The sequence below is a fragment of the Sminthopsis crassicaudata genome, chromosome 3, assembly GCF_048593235.1.
Source record: "Sminthopsis crassicaudata isolate SCR6 chromosome 3, ASM4859323v1, whole genome shotgun sequence".
NCBI classification, from domain to species: domain Eukaryota; kingdom Metazoa; phylum Chordata; class Mammalia; order Dasyuromorphia; family Dasyuridae; genus Sminthopsis; species Sminthopsis crassicaudata.
The window spans coordinates 63,202,010-63,217,433 of record NC_133619.1 but is presented as its reverse complement, the minus strand read 5'-3'; the positions used below and the strand labels follow the sequence as shown (position 1 = coordinate 63,217,433).

The 15,424-nt window shown below is 38.6% G+C and overlaps 1 protein-coding gene across 1 annotated transcript in view; it reads right to left on the bottom strand.

The window, feature by feature from the left end:
* CFAP65 (cilia and flagella associated protein 65) overlaps positions 1-15,424 on the bottom strand; it is a 49,038-nt gene that overhangs the window by 15,626 nt on the left and 17,988 nt on the right. The window contains 8 exon segments of the mRNA XM_074298721.1: positions 2,310-2,438; positions 2,778-2,991; positions 4,516-4,644; positions 8,587-8,752; positions 11,416-11,574; positions 12,190-12,414; positions 12,950-13,195; positions 14,444-14,581. Of these exon segments, the coding sequence (XP_074154822.1) occupies positions 2,310-2,438; positions 2,778-2,991; positions 4,516-4,644; positions 8,587-8,752; positions 11,416-11,574; positions 12,190-12,414; positions 12,950-13,195; positions 14,444-14,581 (1,406 nt within the window).

The following is a 15,424-nucleotide window of genomic DNA, read 5'->3' as shown; positions in this document are numbered from 1 at the left end:
GTGAAGACAACAAGTAGATACAAAATGGAAAAGGCAAAATCAAATTTCTTGAACATTTACAATATGCCTACTGAGGTTGAGGTACCATGAAATGTGCTGAAAACAAAATGGAAACCAATAACAAAAAGTTGAAAAGTTTGAAAAAACCAAGCTTATTACATTCTACTGGAAAGCTGTGACAGAAACATTCTGTCTATGAAGACAGAAATGGAAAATCTTAAGATAAATTTACAGTTGCATAGGGAGCATCATTGAAATGAAATTGGGAACAGACAAGAATTTTGTAAACAACATTTTCCATTGAATTACATCTTAATAGTCATATAGACCGAAAAGTGCATAACTTAAATCTATTGTGCTCATTGTTTGTAACTACATCTTTTTTTTTAAATCCGATGTTATAGAACAAAATGCCACCATGAAAGCTCTCTCTTCTCAGTGTTTTCCTCTCATTCATCCATAGAAAACATCCATAATCTCCGATAACAGAGATAATTTAGTTTGATGAAATATGTAAAGTGAAGCATAAAAATAGCAACTCTATGCTAGCCACAATGTTTGCTCTAGTCATGGAGGACAGAGTTTAAATAAAAGATGGGTTTCCTGACTGATGAAGTCATCCAGATAGTACCATTTATGAATCACTTTGTTTTGATGGCTTCAAGCCCTAGAATATATCAGAGTTTTCTACATGAGATCCGTAATCATGCAAAAAAGTTGATCCACCGGCACAAATGAAGAAAGATTACCTAATACCTATCTTGTGACATGAAGTTCATTAGTCCATATTGCCAGTTGTTTTGACCTTTGTCTTGGCAATGAACTCTGATGACTCTGGAGGAGAGAATGAGGTTGATAACTTTGCCACAACTCTGCCTTACTCATATCCAATTCATTCATCAATCATCCTCCTGATGTCATTTACCCTCTTTGAGAAGGAAGAATGGACAGACACTACAGAAGGACAATGCACTGAACCCAGAACTAAATAGGAAGAGTGTAAACTAAGTTGCATTTGAGAAACTGCTTGGAAATTTCAATACATGTCAAAATTTTACCCAGAAGCAAACTAATTTTTTGAAACATCAGTTACTGTAAAAATGGACTATCATGTTTAAGTCAACAATTCAGAAGTGCCTGTTCATCATGAGTAGACTTGAACATTGTCATTGTGAAAAACTGTTTACAAGTATTACAATAAAAACAGTCAGAGACATGAATCACTTGAAAAGGAGGTTGATTTGGGGAAGAACATGGATAAGAGCCACACAGGATGAAGAGACATGAAGGTTTTGAATACTCAATCTAATGATGAAATCAAAGATCACTTAAAGAACCAAATTGAGGTTGGTCCAAAAATGAACAGAAATAGTCTATAAACATTTACTAAATACCTACAATGTGAGTGGCACCATATGTTGTGTACTAGGGATCCAAAGAAAAGTCAAAGGCAGTCCCTAATTCCAAATTCACAGAGCAATGAGAACATGGGGATCTTTACCAATAGAACATCTAAGCTATTACACACAAACTGAAATCCTGATCAGTTAGTGACCAATTTCTACCAATTTTACACCAAAGGTCCTTTCTTCTTAAAAACGATAAAAATAGGGGTAGAGGAGAGAACAATGCTCCTTATCTGTACATCCTACTGTCATAAATTTGGCCTTTTCTATGGACTTCCAATATCTGTCCTGAATACAGGAGAACTGATGCACGAATACAGGAGAACCGAGAGCAGAATAGGTGATGGTAGAAAATTCATTCATTTATTTATTTGTTTGTTTGTTTATTTATTTATTTGTTCTGAGTCTGGGGTTACGTGACTTGCCCAGGGTCACACAGCTAGGAAGTGTTAAGTGTCTGAGACTAGATTTGAACTCGGGTCCTCCTGACTTCAAGGCTGGTGCTCTATCTACTGCGCCACCTAGCTGCCCCCGATGGTGGAAAATTTAGACATTTTACTAATCAAAAATATAATATGGATTATACAAAACTCATTTAATACAACCCCAACATTTGTATTTTAAGCAGGTGACAGGATTATGCCTGAAAGACTCATGTTAAGGTTACAAAAAAAGACAAAGAAGGAAATGTGTTCTATAGGCAGAAACACTGACTGATGGTGAATCTGAGGAGATGTCTTCCTGAGAGTCCCTCCTTGTGTTTCATCATAATGGACTGGCCTTCTAAGCCTCTCTGTTTTTCCCACTGTTCTGGTTTCACCACCCTTCCAGATTCCAATGTAGACTTCACTCTGTTTACCTAACCCTGGGTCTCCCAGTTCCCTCCTCCATTGTTGGCCATACCAGTTCAAAGGAACCACACCACTGTTCTTCAGCAACAGGAACACTACTGAAGGCTCAGATCCAAAGGGTGAAGCCCCAAAATTGAAATCAAGCCTCAAAGGGGTGAAGAAGGAGGGAATCCTGTTTGTGCTATATTGAGGAGAGAAATCAGGAAAATCATGAAAAGAGGACCAGGAAAACTCAGAAAGATCATTCACTTGAGATCCACATGACTAGCTCATCTGTGGAGAGTGGCCCATAAATTGAGCTGGCTTCTGGACTTCCCTTTATCCCACTGGGGTTGATAAGAGGCATCCTAGAACAAGATGGGACATGCCAAGAAGCACCAGCAAGCATATTCATGGAAGTGGGAGATAGAGGAAAATTCTCCGAAAATTCCACCTCAATCATTATTCTATTCCCATCTCATCTTCTATGTCCTAACCGGGGGAACCCTGTGTACTTCCACACAGGTAGCCTTCCCCTTACCTGTGTCGGGTGGGCACCTTATAGGTAAGTTCCCAGGAAGTAGGGTCCCGCTCGAGGTAGTTGTTGAGAGTTTCTAAGGAGAGGAGCTGCCACAAATGCGGACGAGTGATGCCCCCAGCACTGCCTGTTGCACAGGCATCCACAATTGAGAGGGTTGGATACACCCCCATCATTGTTACCTTGCATAGTACATCCTTAGCTCCACATTTACTTTCTGAAGAAGAAAAGAAGAAGTTAAGGAGAGCAGAAGAGTCTCTTTGCCTGAAAAAAGGTGCTACATTTAATGTCAGGAGACCAGGATCTAATTCTAGTTCTAACCCTAACTACCAATGTGATTATAGACCCTTCCCTTCTTGAATCTTAATTTCTTATTCTATCAAATGATGGGTCATATTAAATGATCTCTGAAGTCCCTCCCAGTGCTGGAATTTTGTTCTATATTCTTTTCTTTTCCTAGTAACTCTTACAAGATCCAATTCTCCTTGGTACTCATACCTCATTGGTTCCCTCTGCCCCTTTGATTGGGAAGATGGAGAAATGAACTCCTCAACCTTCATCTAAGGAGGGGACAACAAAGTACAAACATTTCACTTCTACTTCCCTTACTCATTTTAGACTTGAACTTTTCCACAAATCACTCACAAACATACCTTGCTTTCTTTTATGTGTCTCCTCCCCAATTAGATTATAAGCTGCTTGAGGGCAGAATCTTATTTGTATCCACAGTGCTAGGCATATAGTAGGTGCTTAATCCACATTTCTTGATTATAGATTGAGATCTATACAGTCTACATTTCCCTGGTATTCTACCCTTGAAAGTAAACGCTAGGGGCAGCTAGGTGGCACAGTGGATAGAGCACCAGCCCTGAATTCAGGAGGACCCGAGTTCAAATCTGATCTCAGACACTTAACACCTCCTAGCTGTGTGACCCTGGGTAAGTCACTTAACCCCAGCCGGGGGGAGGGGGGGGGAGAAAGTAAATGCTATATAAAATAAGAGAAATGGCTTAAATTTGTATGGTGGTGGTGTTTTTGTTTTTTGTTTTTTGGTTTTTGGTTTTTTTTGCATTTTAATAGCATTTTATGGAACTTTCCAAGTACCATAAGCCATTATTTCACTTGATTTTCCAAACAATCCTGTAAAGTAGGTGTAATTAACTATTCTACAAATAGATAAACAGATCCAGAAAAGCATAATTAGTTACCTAATGTCACACGGCAAGTTTCAGAAACAGTCTTTCCCCTGTTAAGGACTATGCCTAAGTGTGAAACACAGAAAGCCTGTAAAGGGTTAAAGGGGACTGTACCATTAAGGAGGGGAGCAGTTCTCTGAAAGCCCCCACAGTTGTGAGTCATAACACATTTGAAGGAATTGACAATCAGCCTTTCCTGGTGCAGATGTTGCTTGTGAATTGGGAATACAATATATTGAAGGTAAGAGGAAGGAGGAGAGATGTCAGAGAATGCACCTGCCTCTCAGTCTCCTTGTATCATTATCATCTTCTCACATTCTGCTGGTCAGAACTAGATCCCCAGCAGCCACTAGTGAGTGGCCCCAGTAACATTCTCCCTCTGACCTGCGTTCTTACTAAACATTTCAATATCCCATGATCACTAGGCTATACCGACATACTCCTTCTACATTTTGCTAATCTGAGCCCTCATCCAAACAATGCAAGTGCTTATCTCTCTTCCTCCCCGCCTTTTCTGTCTGTCTCTGTCTCTCAATATCCAGTACCATCACGAGTGAGGATGGAGCATCTGATAGTCCAAATGTACTGCAGGCGCCGAGTGGGGCAGGCGGTAAGGCAGATGGCTTCTTGTGACCGGGCAGGCAGCATTCCCTCCATTTTGTCCATTTTCAGAACTGCTCAGAATGGGAGAGAGAGATGAGCTAGGCAGGTGTAGGCTGCCTTTCCTCTTCCCCATCCCGTATCCAACAATGTCCAATACTTAGTTCTTCTACCCTACTCCCTATCCCCACACATCCAGGCCCACTAGAGAACTGGGGAATACTTCAGTGTACCTATGATATCTCCCTATGGAGACTTCCTCCAGTAGGGCAGACTGCAACCCATCCACATTTTCTTATATTGTCTAACATATATATGTATCCTCCTATAATCTATATCCTCTCTGCACAGAGAATCCACCCACTGTGCTGAAAGGAAAGGGAAGCATCTTAACATTACATGGATGTAAAAGATGAGTCTCATTCTTATTGCACGACTAAGCCACTTCTTTTTTCCATTGTTAAATTTCCATTATTAAATCTCTCTGAAATATCTTATGCTGCTGCTTGTTCACAATTCATCACTGGAAAAATACTGGTCTATTTTGCTTCCCAAAAAGGTCTTCACATTGCCCTTTGAGAGACTTCAAGTTTTTCATTCTTGGGAGATGTTTCATGACTTACAGTCAGTATGGAGGAATACCAAGCCTAAAAGGTGAGTTTTTGTTTCAGGGAAATGTTTGAGGTAATTAAAAGTGCTCACTTTCCAAATTCAATTCTTGAGCTGAGTTTACTCTCCATCTATAGTGTCTGTGCAACACTGATGGACCAGTTTTATTGAATATTCACAGAACTATATATCATAGTTAGGGTAGTCAGAATTCATCCATTTGTTTTTTTCTTATGTGAATATTTATGATGAATTTTTCTGAGTGACATGTCATTTAAATACTGTGGAAGGTAGCAGGGGCTTGATGCAGTCAGTGCAGTGTCATCTGCAAGAGGGCCTTGGAACTTTTTTCCACAAGGCCTTTGCATTGTAATTCTCCAGGACCAGGCTGAATTTTCCTATTTTATACCTTAATTATTCATATGTATAGTTAGGATGAGGGGGGGGGGGAATTCCCATTCTTGAAGGAGATACCTTATTGGAGGAAAGCTTTTAAAGTGGTTTTCTACTCTTATCAAATTTAATGATTTTTGTAGAAAATAAAAAATGAGCGTAACAGAATCTTGCATTTTGTGAAATTTTGTCAATGGCAAGTTCTTCAAAATTCTGAAAGCACAAAAAAGTTCTGAGATAAGATGTATAAAGGAACTTGAGTACACAGAAGTTATCAAATAACTTAGATTTTTTTAAAAAAGATATATATATATATATATATATATATATATATATATATATATATATATAAATGTGAAAGCAAGGTCACTATAAATTAGAAAATATGTATCTGAATGAGCTGTAACTATTGAAAGCTAAAGACACCAAAAAGAGGTGTGTGCAGTTTAAAAGCTATGTAACAGGTGTGGATTGTTTAGGAGAGTATCATCCCTTGAAACATGTGCAAGTAAACTATGTGGACCCTTGAGATTAGAGGGTGGGAGATGGCCATGATAACATGATAACATTATTCTGTGATGGTCTTCAAATGATCAGTCAAATAAGATGGCTTGATGACTCAGGAGAGCTAGAACTGAGTGTCCATATTTCCCTCTGTGGCTATGAGGAAATACTATTTCAAGTTGCCTTTATGAGCCAGATTGGGATAATTATGAGCCTTATTTGGGTTTGAGTCTTATTTGCTGCACAGCCATAATGCAAGTGGCCACCTATGTTTGGATGTTTATCATGATGTAAGGAAACACTTCCAATTATATGTCACTTATAAATTACCTCAGGAAGTATTGGGTTCTTCCTTTTTGGAGAACTTCAAGAAGAGGCTAGATTATTTGTTGGGTATATTGTTCATGTACAGCATAAAGAGCCTCTCAAATTCCTTTCAGTTCCCAGGTTCCTAATGTCCTCAATGTGTTTATAGATTATTTTAAATCAAATCTGATACTGGGCATGCAAAGGTGGCAAAATCTAGCCCGTGCTCTAAAAGATCTCACTAATTAAAATATGGTAGAAATGAGAAAATAGGCATATATGGGGTAGTATGATATCTTCTTGGTCACCTTTATTTGGAAAGTAATAGTATTCATATTTTTCCTAATAATTCTATAGCTTTATCTCTTTCATATACCTTTGAGAGCAACCTCTTGTTACTCTCAACATTGTTATTTCCACCACAGATATTCACTATGTGCACTTGTACTAATCCAGTTCTTTTTCTATTTTTGCTTATTCATATATCACCTCCAGAGTTAATGATATTAAGAGTTCAAATGTGATTACTTCATTAACACTTAATTGAAAATAGTTTAATCTTTTTATTTTTTCTTTTGTTCTCCCAGTTTCATTATTGATGCTCTGACTTAATTGGCTCTCAAGCCAACCTGATTTTTCCTTCTAACATTTCTGAGCATTTTATAATATATTACTCACAGTTTTTAAGTATTCCAACTATTTTAACTATTTTCCAAAAGGTGTTATAAACAAGCTTATGTTTAAAACTATCATGTGCTTGACTACCATATCTCTCTTCTTGACAAGGAAATCAAGTGTTTGCTGACTAAGGTGATTTAGAGACTCTTTTGGTTTTATTGTGGTTATATACATCAATTAAACTTTAGGATATGGTGACAACCTGTGTTAATGTTTGCTCTTCTTTCCATTTCCCACTTTAGGGTCAGCAGTTTATTTAAATAGGTCAGATTATCAGGTTATGGTTGCATAAATTATAACTCTTCCCCAATTTGATTTTGATCTCTGCTCTACCAAGAGGATGGTCTAGCTTGGAAATGATTCCCATATTAATAACCAATTATTCTCATCTACTAAAACATAATCTATTTCATTTTTTGGTGACATTAGTGTTATCAAGTCCAGCACCCCAATTATCTTTTCTTGAAGAAATTTTCCATGATCTCATATTTCTGTATAGTTAAAAAACTTTTGGCCTCTTTCCTTTTTTTTTTTTTTAAAGTTTGATCCATATGTCCAACATATTTTCTCAGTCCAGTTTGAAACACAATCTTGCATTTAAGTTGTTCGGTCATAATGTACATATTGATTTATTTTATAGGGTTTTACCAAATTCTGATTTCCTATCTTTTCATTCTTTGCAATGGATGCTGGTACACAAAGCTACAATTATTTTGTGGTAGTCTTTTTCTTTCTATTTTTTGGCTTTTGCTAATTTGGGGCACAGCAAGATGTTCTATTAAATTACATGTGTTATTCCTTTTAGAAACACAATAAAATCAACAGAGTCTATTCCCTATTTTCCTCTTTAGGAAAACCATAATATCCTTCCATTTAACTTTACATATTTCATATTTCATAGGTGAGAATGTTAAAAATGAATATGATTCAATTTCTCCAGCAATATAATCATTAATAGAGTGTCAATAAATTAATATTAATATTTATAGATAGTGGAGAAATGATTCTTTCCCCTTTTTAATGCTAAAACTTCACAGTAGAAGGAAGAAATTCAGGGATTTAAGGCTATTTTGTATCTTTCTTGGTTTGCCATGGCCAAAAAATTCATCACCTAGTGACTAGTTTACTAGTGATGAGCCTCTTTATATTAAAATGGCTGATTCTCAGGAAGTAGATTATAGTAGGCTATTGTTGAGCCTGCTTGAAACTGTTCCAGCACATTTGAACCAGGAAGAGCTTGAATTCTGTCCATATAAAACATCATGAGATTTAAAAGTAGACTTTGTGGAGAACCAGACAACCAGAGGAGAGGAGCTCAAAATGAACCTTCTACCTCCTTTTCTCCAAAATGAGACAATTCCCTTATTTTTGACTCCTATGAATTGGCAATGGACTAAACCTCCAGTTAGTAGTCTGTGCTCTGAATGCAAACACTACTAAACCCTCAACTCAGCCTCTGTGTGCTGTGCCCCAACCCAATGGAGTTCCCTGTGCAAGGGGATGTCATGATGCTCGGGTCTCCATACCAATTGGATCACTTTCCACCTCTTCAGGATCACAGGGCCCTTTCATTGTCTGCTCCACAAATAGGCGGTAGTGAAGGGCGCAGTTCCCATCATTCAGCAGGACCAGGTCTTTCCTCTGCTCACTGTCCACAAGCACATTCCCAAAGTCCAGCTCTCTTTCTTTTGCCTAGGGGCCCAAATCCAATCCATGCAGAGAATTCTTTTAGTAAGCTCTGGAGATGTTCCCATAGAAAAGAGCCTCCCAAAATACAGAGGTAGACAATTCTCTCCCACTCTGAAGGAGGCCCTTCCCAAAGCTAGAACATGGTAGCCATGCCTGGACAGCTACAAGTATCCTGGATTGGCTACCTCAAAAATCAGGTCTTAAGGGAAAGAGGTACCATGACAGGCACTGATGATATCTAAGTAACAAGCCCTCATTTAAAATCTCATCTTGAGAGCGGGGTTCAGAAATAAGAACTCACGCTTATCCAGTGTTTTAAGATTTATGGAGCATTAACTGTGTTATTACAAGATGGTAGAATAAGCGAGGAAATTGCCTGAGTTCTCCCAAATGCTCCTCCAAACACTTTAGAATAATGCCTCAAGATGAATAATGGAGTGAAAGAACTAACAAAAGGACGGGGTGAAAGAATTTTTGAGCCCAAGATAACTTATGTTTACAGGAAAGATCTGTCTCATTGATGTGAGAGTAGAACTCAATTTAGTGCAGACATCCTAGCAAGTGAGGTTTTGTGCACATTGCTAATGCGAGGCAGCAGCAAGGACCTGAGCCCCAGCAGCAGTGAAGTCCTGTGCTCCTGCAGCCCTGCCCAGGCAGTCTGTGAACCTTAGAGACAGCTGCAACAGTGGCAGCAGTGACTTCCAGAACTCTTAGTTCACAGATGGTAAAGGGACCAGACAACTGATCAGAAGATTACAGGGAGCACTTTGCTGGTATTTGGTGCAAGGCTGCTTCATTGCCCAAAAAGGGACCCAGGTTATAGAACTAGGTCACCATCTCAGGATGAGGAGGAACTGTAGGACACTAGGATGCAACCCCAGGGGAGTAGGGATCCTGGTTGTTCATAGACTAGCACACAGGTCAGGTGATCAATGATTACATCCCTCCTTAAATAGAAGAATTAAACTGAAAACTTATAGACCCCCAGAATTAGCTCTGAAGACAGTTACACAAAAAACCTGAACCTTGGGACAATGTCCCTCTACCACAGAAGCAGAGCTCAATTTTGAGATAAAGTAAAAAAATTAGACCAGGAAAAAAAAAGGTAAAAAAAGCACTAGCCATTAAAAGTCACTATAGTGAAGGAAAGACCAAAACACAAATTCAGAAGTGGGAAACAGTGTCAAAATGGCTACATGTGAACCCTCCAGGAAAAAAAAATATGAATTTGGTGTCAGCTCCAAAAGGAACTTGGAGAATTCAAAAGAAGATTTTTAAAATCAAGAAAAGTGATAAATTGAGAAATTCAAAAGGAGACTTTAAAAATCAAGAAAAGTGATAAATTGAGAAAAGAAATAAGTGATTCAAGATAATTATGAAAAAATGGTCAACAGCTTGGTAAATAAACACAAAAATGGACAAAGATGTACAAAATTTCACTAAAAAAAAAACAATTCCTTAAAAAAGTAAAACTGACCTCAAGGAAAGGGAGTTAAGAAAGCTCACTAAAGAAATAAGAACTGGGCTAGTGAAAGCTAATGACTTCATGAAACATCAAACAACAAAATCAAAAGAATGAAAAATAGAAAAAAATATGAAATATCTCATTGGAAGAACGAATTACCTGAAAAATAGATCAAAGAGAGATAATTTAAGGATTATTGGACTCCTTGAATCAAGAGCCCAGAAACATTGACTGGATAATGAAAGTATATAACAGTATTTTAAAAAAGAATTTTTTAGTACTGTACAGGAAAAGACTCAGTTATCTATATATTTAAGTGACACTGTTTTGGGGACCTGAGGAATTTAGAAAATTATCTTAACTTTAAATAAAGTACTTTGGTTTTCTATTTAAAAGGGCCTTATGGAGCAATATTTCAAGAAATTATCAAAGAAAACAGCTCTGATAACCCTAGAACCAGAGGACAAAATAGAAATTGAAAAAAAAATCTACCAATCACATACCGAAAGAGATCTCAAATATTATATAATTATATATTATTATATGACTATAATATAATATAAATTCCAGAGCTCTCAGGTCAAGAAGAAAATACTTCAAGCAGACAGAAACAATTCAAATATCATGGTGCCATAGTCAGAATTACACAGGATATAGTAGCTTCTACATCACAGGCTTGGAATATGATAAGAAGGCAAAAGAAGGATTATGAGCTAGATTCACCTGCCTAGCAAAACTGAACATAATCCAAGAGAAAATGGATATTTAATGAAATAGAGCACTTTTAAGCATTTTTGATAAAAAAAAAAAACCAGAGTGAACAGAAAATTTGATTTTCCAATGCAAGATTCAAAAAAAAAGCATCAAAAGGTAAACATGAGAGAAAACATAAGGGATTCAAAAAGGTCAAATTGTTTACACACCTACATGGAAGGTGACACAACTCTTATCATTATTAGGGCAGTTAGGAGGAGCATGCATAGACAGAGAGTGAGGTGGTGAGTTAACTATAATGGACTGACATATTTTTAAAACCCCACAAATTAAGGGGTGAGAAAGAGGGATACACTGGAAAAAAGAAATATAATAGGATAAATTATCTTACATGAAAGAGATGTGAAAGAGCTGTTACAGTGAAGAGGAAGATGAGAAGGTGTATCTTGAGTGAGGCAAAAAAGAAATCCAAGGGAAGGATACTCACAGTAATGAAGCCCTTAATGCCCTCCCCAATTACTCGAAGGAGGTAGTGAGTTGTTGGGGAAGGAGAATAGCCAGAAGAAACTCTCGCATCCCATCCCCACAGGACAGCCCGAATCAGGTACTTGGTTTCATAAGATGGGGTGAAGGTCCATGTATGAGTCTGAAATTACAGGATGGCCACATTCACATAGTTTCATGAATCTTTCCTAATTGCCCTCTGAGAGCTTTCCAACTTATGACCTCCAATATACAGCTAATAGTCTAAAACATTTCACACAAAGTATTCACTTTTTTAAATGTTTCATTTCCCTTATCTAGACTAATCCCCAAGAGAGCAGGGAAAATGTTGGTCTTAGACCTTTTTGCATCACAACAATTTAACAAAGTGTGAGACGCATAGCAGGTGATTAAGAAATGTTTGTTGGTGATGTTATTGACTCTGGGGACTCATTTTCCCTCAGCTGAAGACTCTTGTCATGACTTTGGGCAACAAAAAGGGTAGAACAGGGAGTTCTGACTGATCTTGCCTGCAGAGAGTTCCCTTCCTTTCTTTTTGGATCCATCCTTAGCAAGAAAGGAATTAGGAAGAAATTCTTCCCCTCAAGAGCTCTGGGTCCTGCTTGACTTACCATTTCTTCCTGCACTACCCACCCCTTCTTTATCTCCGTCTTTTCTGCCATATTTTAAGGTTGAATAAGGTGTAATAGTGGCTTTCCACACTAAAACTAGTTTCCCAGACAATCTCTCAAAAGTGAAGAGGCAGGGCAGAACTCACCATAACTTCATTGGGCAAGATGATACCTTTGGAAGGCTGGACAGACACCACCTTGCTGTTGTGGTAGGCGTACCTCCACTCAAATGACAGGGTCAGGCGTGTAGTGTTTCGGACGCTAAAGGGGCTGGTGGAGGAGCCTCCCACATAAGTGGGCTTGAAATAGAGCATTTTGCCAGACTCCAGCTGAAGCTGTAATGGTTCTTCCCGGCTCATCATCATGATATCCTATGGATCCAGGAAAAGGCAATGTAGCCAAAAGAGCTTCCCATCCCCCTCACTCTGCCAATGGGATTGATAGTCTTAACAACCATGAACGAACTGGTTCCTGTAAGTGGGGAGCTGGGGTGGAAGCAGAGCAAGGTGTCTTTTCTCCCTTAGTCACTTTTTGCCCCAGAGTTTCTCTGTCATTTTCTGACTCAGATTAACAAGTGAGGGTTAATACCTACAAGTTGTAGGCCCCTTGAAGAGAGTTAGGATATGGCCAGTAAGGAATTTGTTTTACTTGACTACAAATACTTGCAGTTCCTTCTTCCTCTCTCCTTCCCTGTATGTGAATAAAACTTTTTATTCACACATATCACTCTGGGCCTCTTATTTATCCATGAAATTAAAGAGTTGGATTAATGACCTCTAAAGTCCTTTCTAGCTCCACTATGTTATGTCATCGAGGAAACAGGAAAGGTAGAATGGAGATATATGTGAATGGAAACACAGATCTGATCAGGCAGTGGGTCCCAGGTCCCCTGTTCCTAGTCCCTACCTTGATGTACTTGGGACAGAAGTTGAACTGCAGGGTTAATGGGTGCTGTTTCCAAGGGACCCCCTTGGGGCAGGTGGAAAGGAGGAAGACCTGGCAGGCCCCAGGAAGGAGGAAGCCTGTGGTGGGTCGGAATGTGATGTCTGGATTGCTATTTGGCATCAGGTTGAAGGTGAACATCAAAGATCCGGTGTTGCAGAGCAATAAGGTACGATAACTTGTACTTTGGGAAGGTACTGCAGGGAAGAGCTGAGGAGGAGAAAACAGAAAAAGAAGGAAAGGGGAGTTTGAGGGGGATGCTCTAGACCCTTCTATCACACCAGGGTTAGGCGTGCATTAGCATTAGGGAAGGGGATCTAGGTGGGGGTCATATCTAGGAAGACCTAAGCCCTTGAACTCGGGAAATTCTGGCACAGGATTGGTGGAATCATACCACCAAGAAGCTTGTAGGATGCCTAAATTGTCTGGGGCCTACTTTTTCAAATGTCTGATTCTCAGTATCTTTATATGAATGTGTTCCATCATATACACACTTCAATTCTTTGAGGATCTGGGATGCTACCAGTCTAGGTACTCCCTTTGCAGGTAGAGTTTATAAAACCTTCTTTATATAGTGTTCATGAGTGACCATGTTGAATAATAGCTAACATTTATATGGTGATTTAAAGTATATTTTTACATACGTTGACCCATTTGAACTTCACAATGACATTGGGAGAATGTACTATTATTATTATTTTATAAATGTGGAAATTGAGATAGAGGTTGACTTGCCCAGTGTCACATGGTTATTAAGTGCCATAGAGAGGATTTAAACTTACATCTTCTTGATTTCAAATTTAGCACTCCATCAATACCATGTGCTATCAAGCTCTTGTAGGCTTGACTGGAGGTAGCTTTGCTAATCCTCAGAAGGCAGAAATGTTCCATTGCTGGGCCTGTACCCAGATCCCTTCCAGTTTGGGAGGTGCTGCCAGGGATCATATTTCAGAGACATACAGGTCTCTTTTATGACACATTGAGGAAGATCCCTAATACACAAACCCTGGACTTGAGATTGTGTGGCACATGGGACAAAGAAAAGAAGGGGGGAAGGACTTGGAAGCAGAAGCAGAAGCAGAAGGTTGGGCCCCAGGGGAAGTGACTGAGTGTGGTAGAATGTTAGATCTCAAATATCTCAGAAATGTGAATTAGGGCTCAGGCTATTTAGAGCTGTTGGGAAGGAGGAGCCCAATTCCTGGATCAATGTTTTCCTGAAACAGATCTGAATTCCCTCAGATTTCCCAGAAAACCCCAGTGGAGTGACTGGGTCTTGGTCTGAGAATTTTTAACAAGAATACATCCCTTAGAAATTAAAGCAGAGGCACTTAAGGTGACTGCTAAGCTGAATTGTAGGATGTACTGGAAAGAGACAGAAAGGGGTTTGTCTGCCCATAAATTCATAATTCATGCTAAAATTGTAGATTCAGTTTCTACATTTTGTGGCTTACCACTCACCTTAGGAACATCTAAGGTATAACGAGGGAAATTGTGCTCTGTGTTCACTTCATAGGTATGCCCCATGGCCTTCAGTCTAAGACACCAGGAAGGAAACAAAGTGCAGTCTTCCTCTATGTTGTTATAGCTTCTTAGTACCTGCAGGATGAAGATGTGGAGAAGGACTTTCCTCCCTGTCAAAGTAGCCTCATTATTATAAAGATCAAGTGAATCAGCAAAATAGTTGTGACAAAGAATAGAAAATTCCAATTTCCCCCCCAAAACAATGGTGAAGTATAAATGACCATTCGAAAACATGCTTGAAATCCTAATTGGAAGAAAGATACAAACTGAAACAAGTTTGGGGTTTCACTTCATACCTAAAACCCTAAAAACTAACAAAGGTAACAAAAATGGGGCACAGTCAACTTTGGAGGAACTTTGGGAAGACAGGCATAATAATATACTGTTGGTAGCATTGTGAATTAGTCCAACTGTTCTGAATGTCAATTTGAAATCATGCAAGAAAAATGACTAAATTTTCCATAGACTTTGATCTAGTGACCCAGTCATTGGATGTCATCATCATCATCATCATCACTCAAATTTATATAATGTTTCAAAGTTTGCAGACTGCTTTATATTACCTTATTTGATCAGATGTCCCTACAATGTAAAAGACAGGGTGAAAAATCCAAAATGTACTGAAATATTAATAGCAACACTCTATAATAGCAAAGAAATGGGTACTTATAAGCACCTTATATATGACATATGACTGCAGTGGGATAATATTGCATAAGAAGAAATGATGAGTATGAGGAATTCAGAGAAATATGGGAAGATATGGACAAAATGATGTACAAAGTTCATCAGAAGGACCTCAAAGGCTGGAACAACAATAGGATCAATTTTCCCTGCCCTGCCTATGACCAAACAAGCTAAGCTGGAAAGAATCAACAGTATGAGGGCAATGGGAAAAATTGGAATATTAGCAAGCAT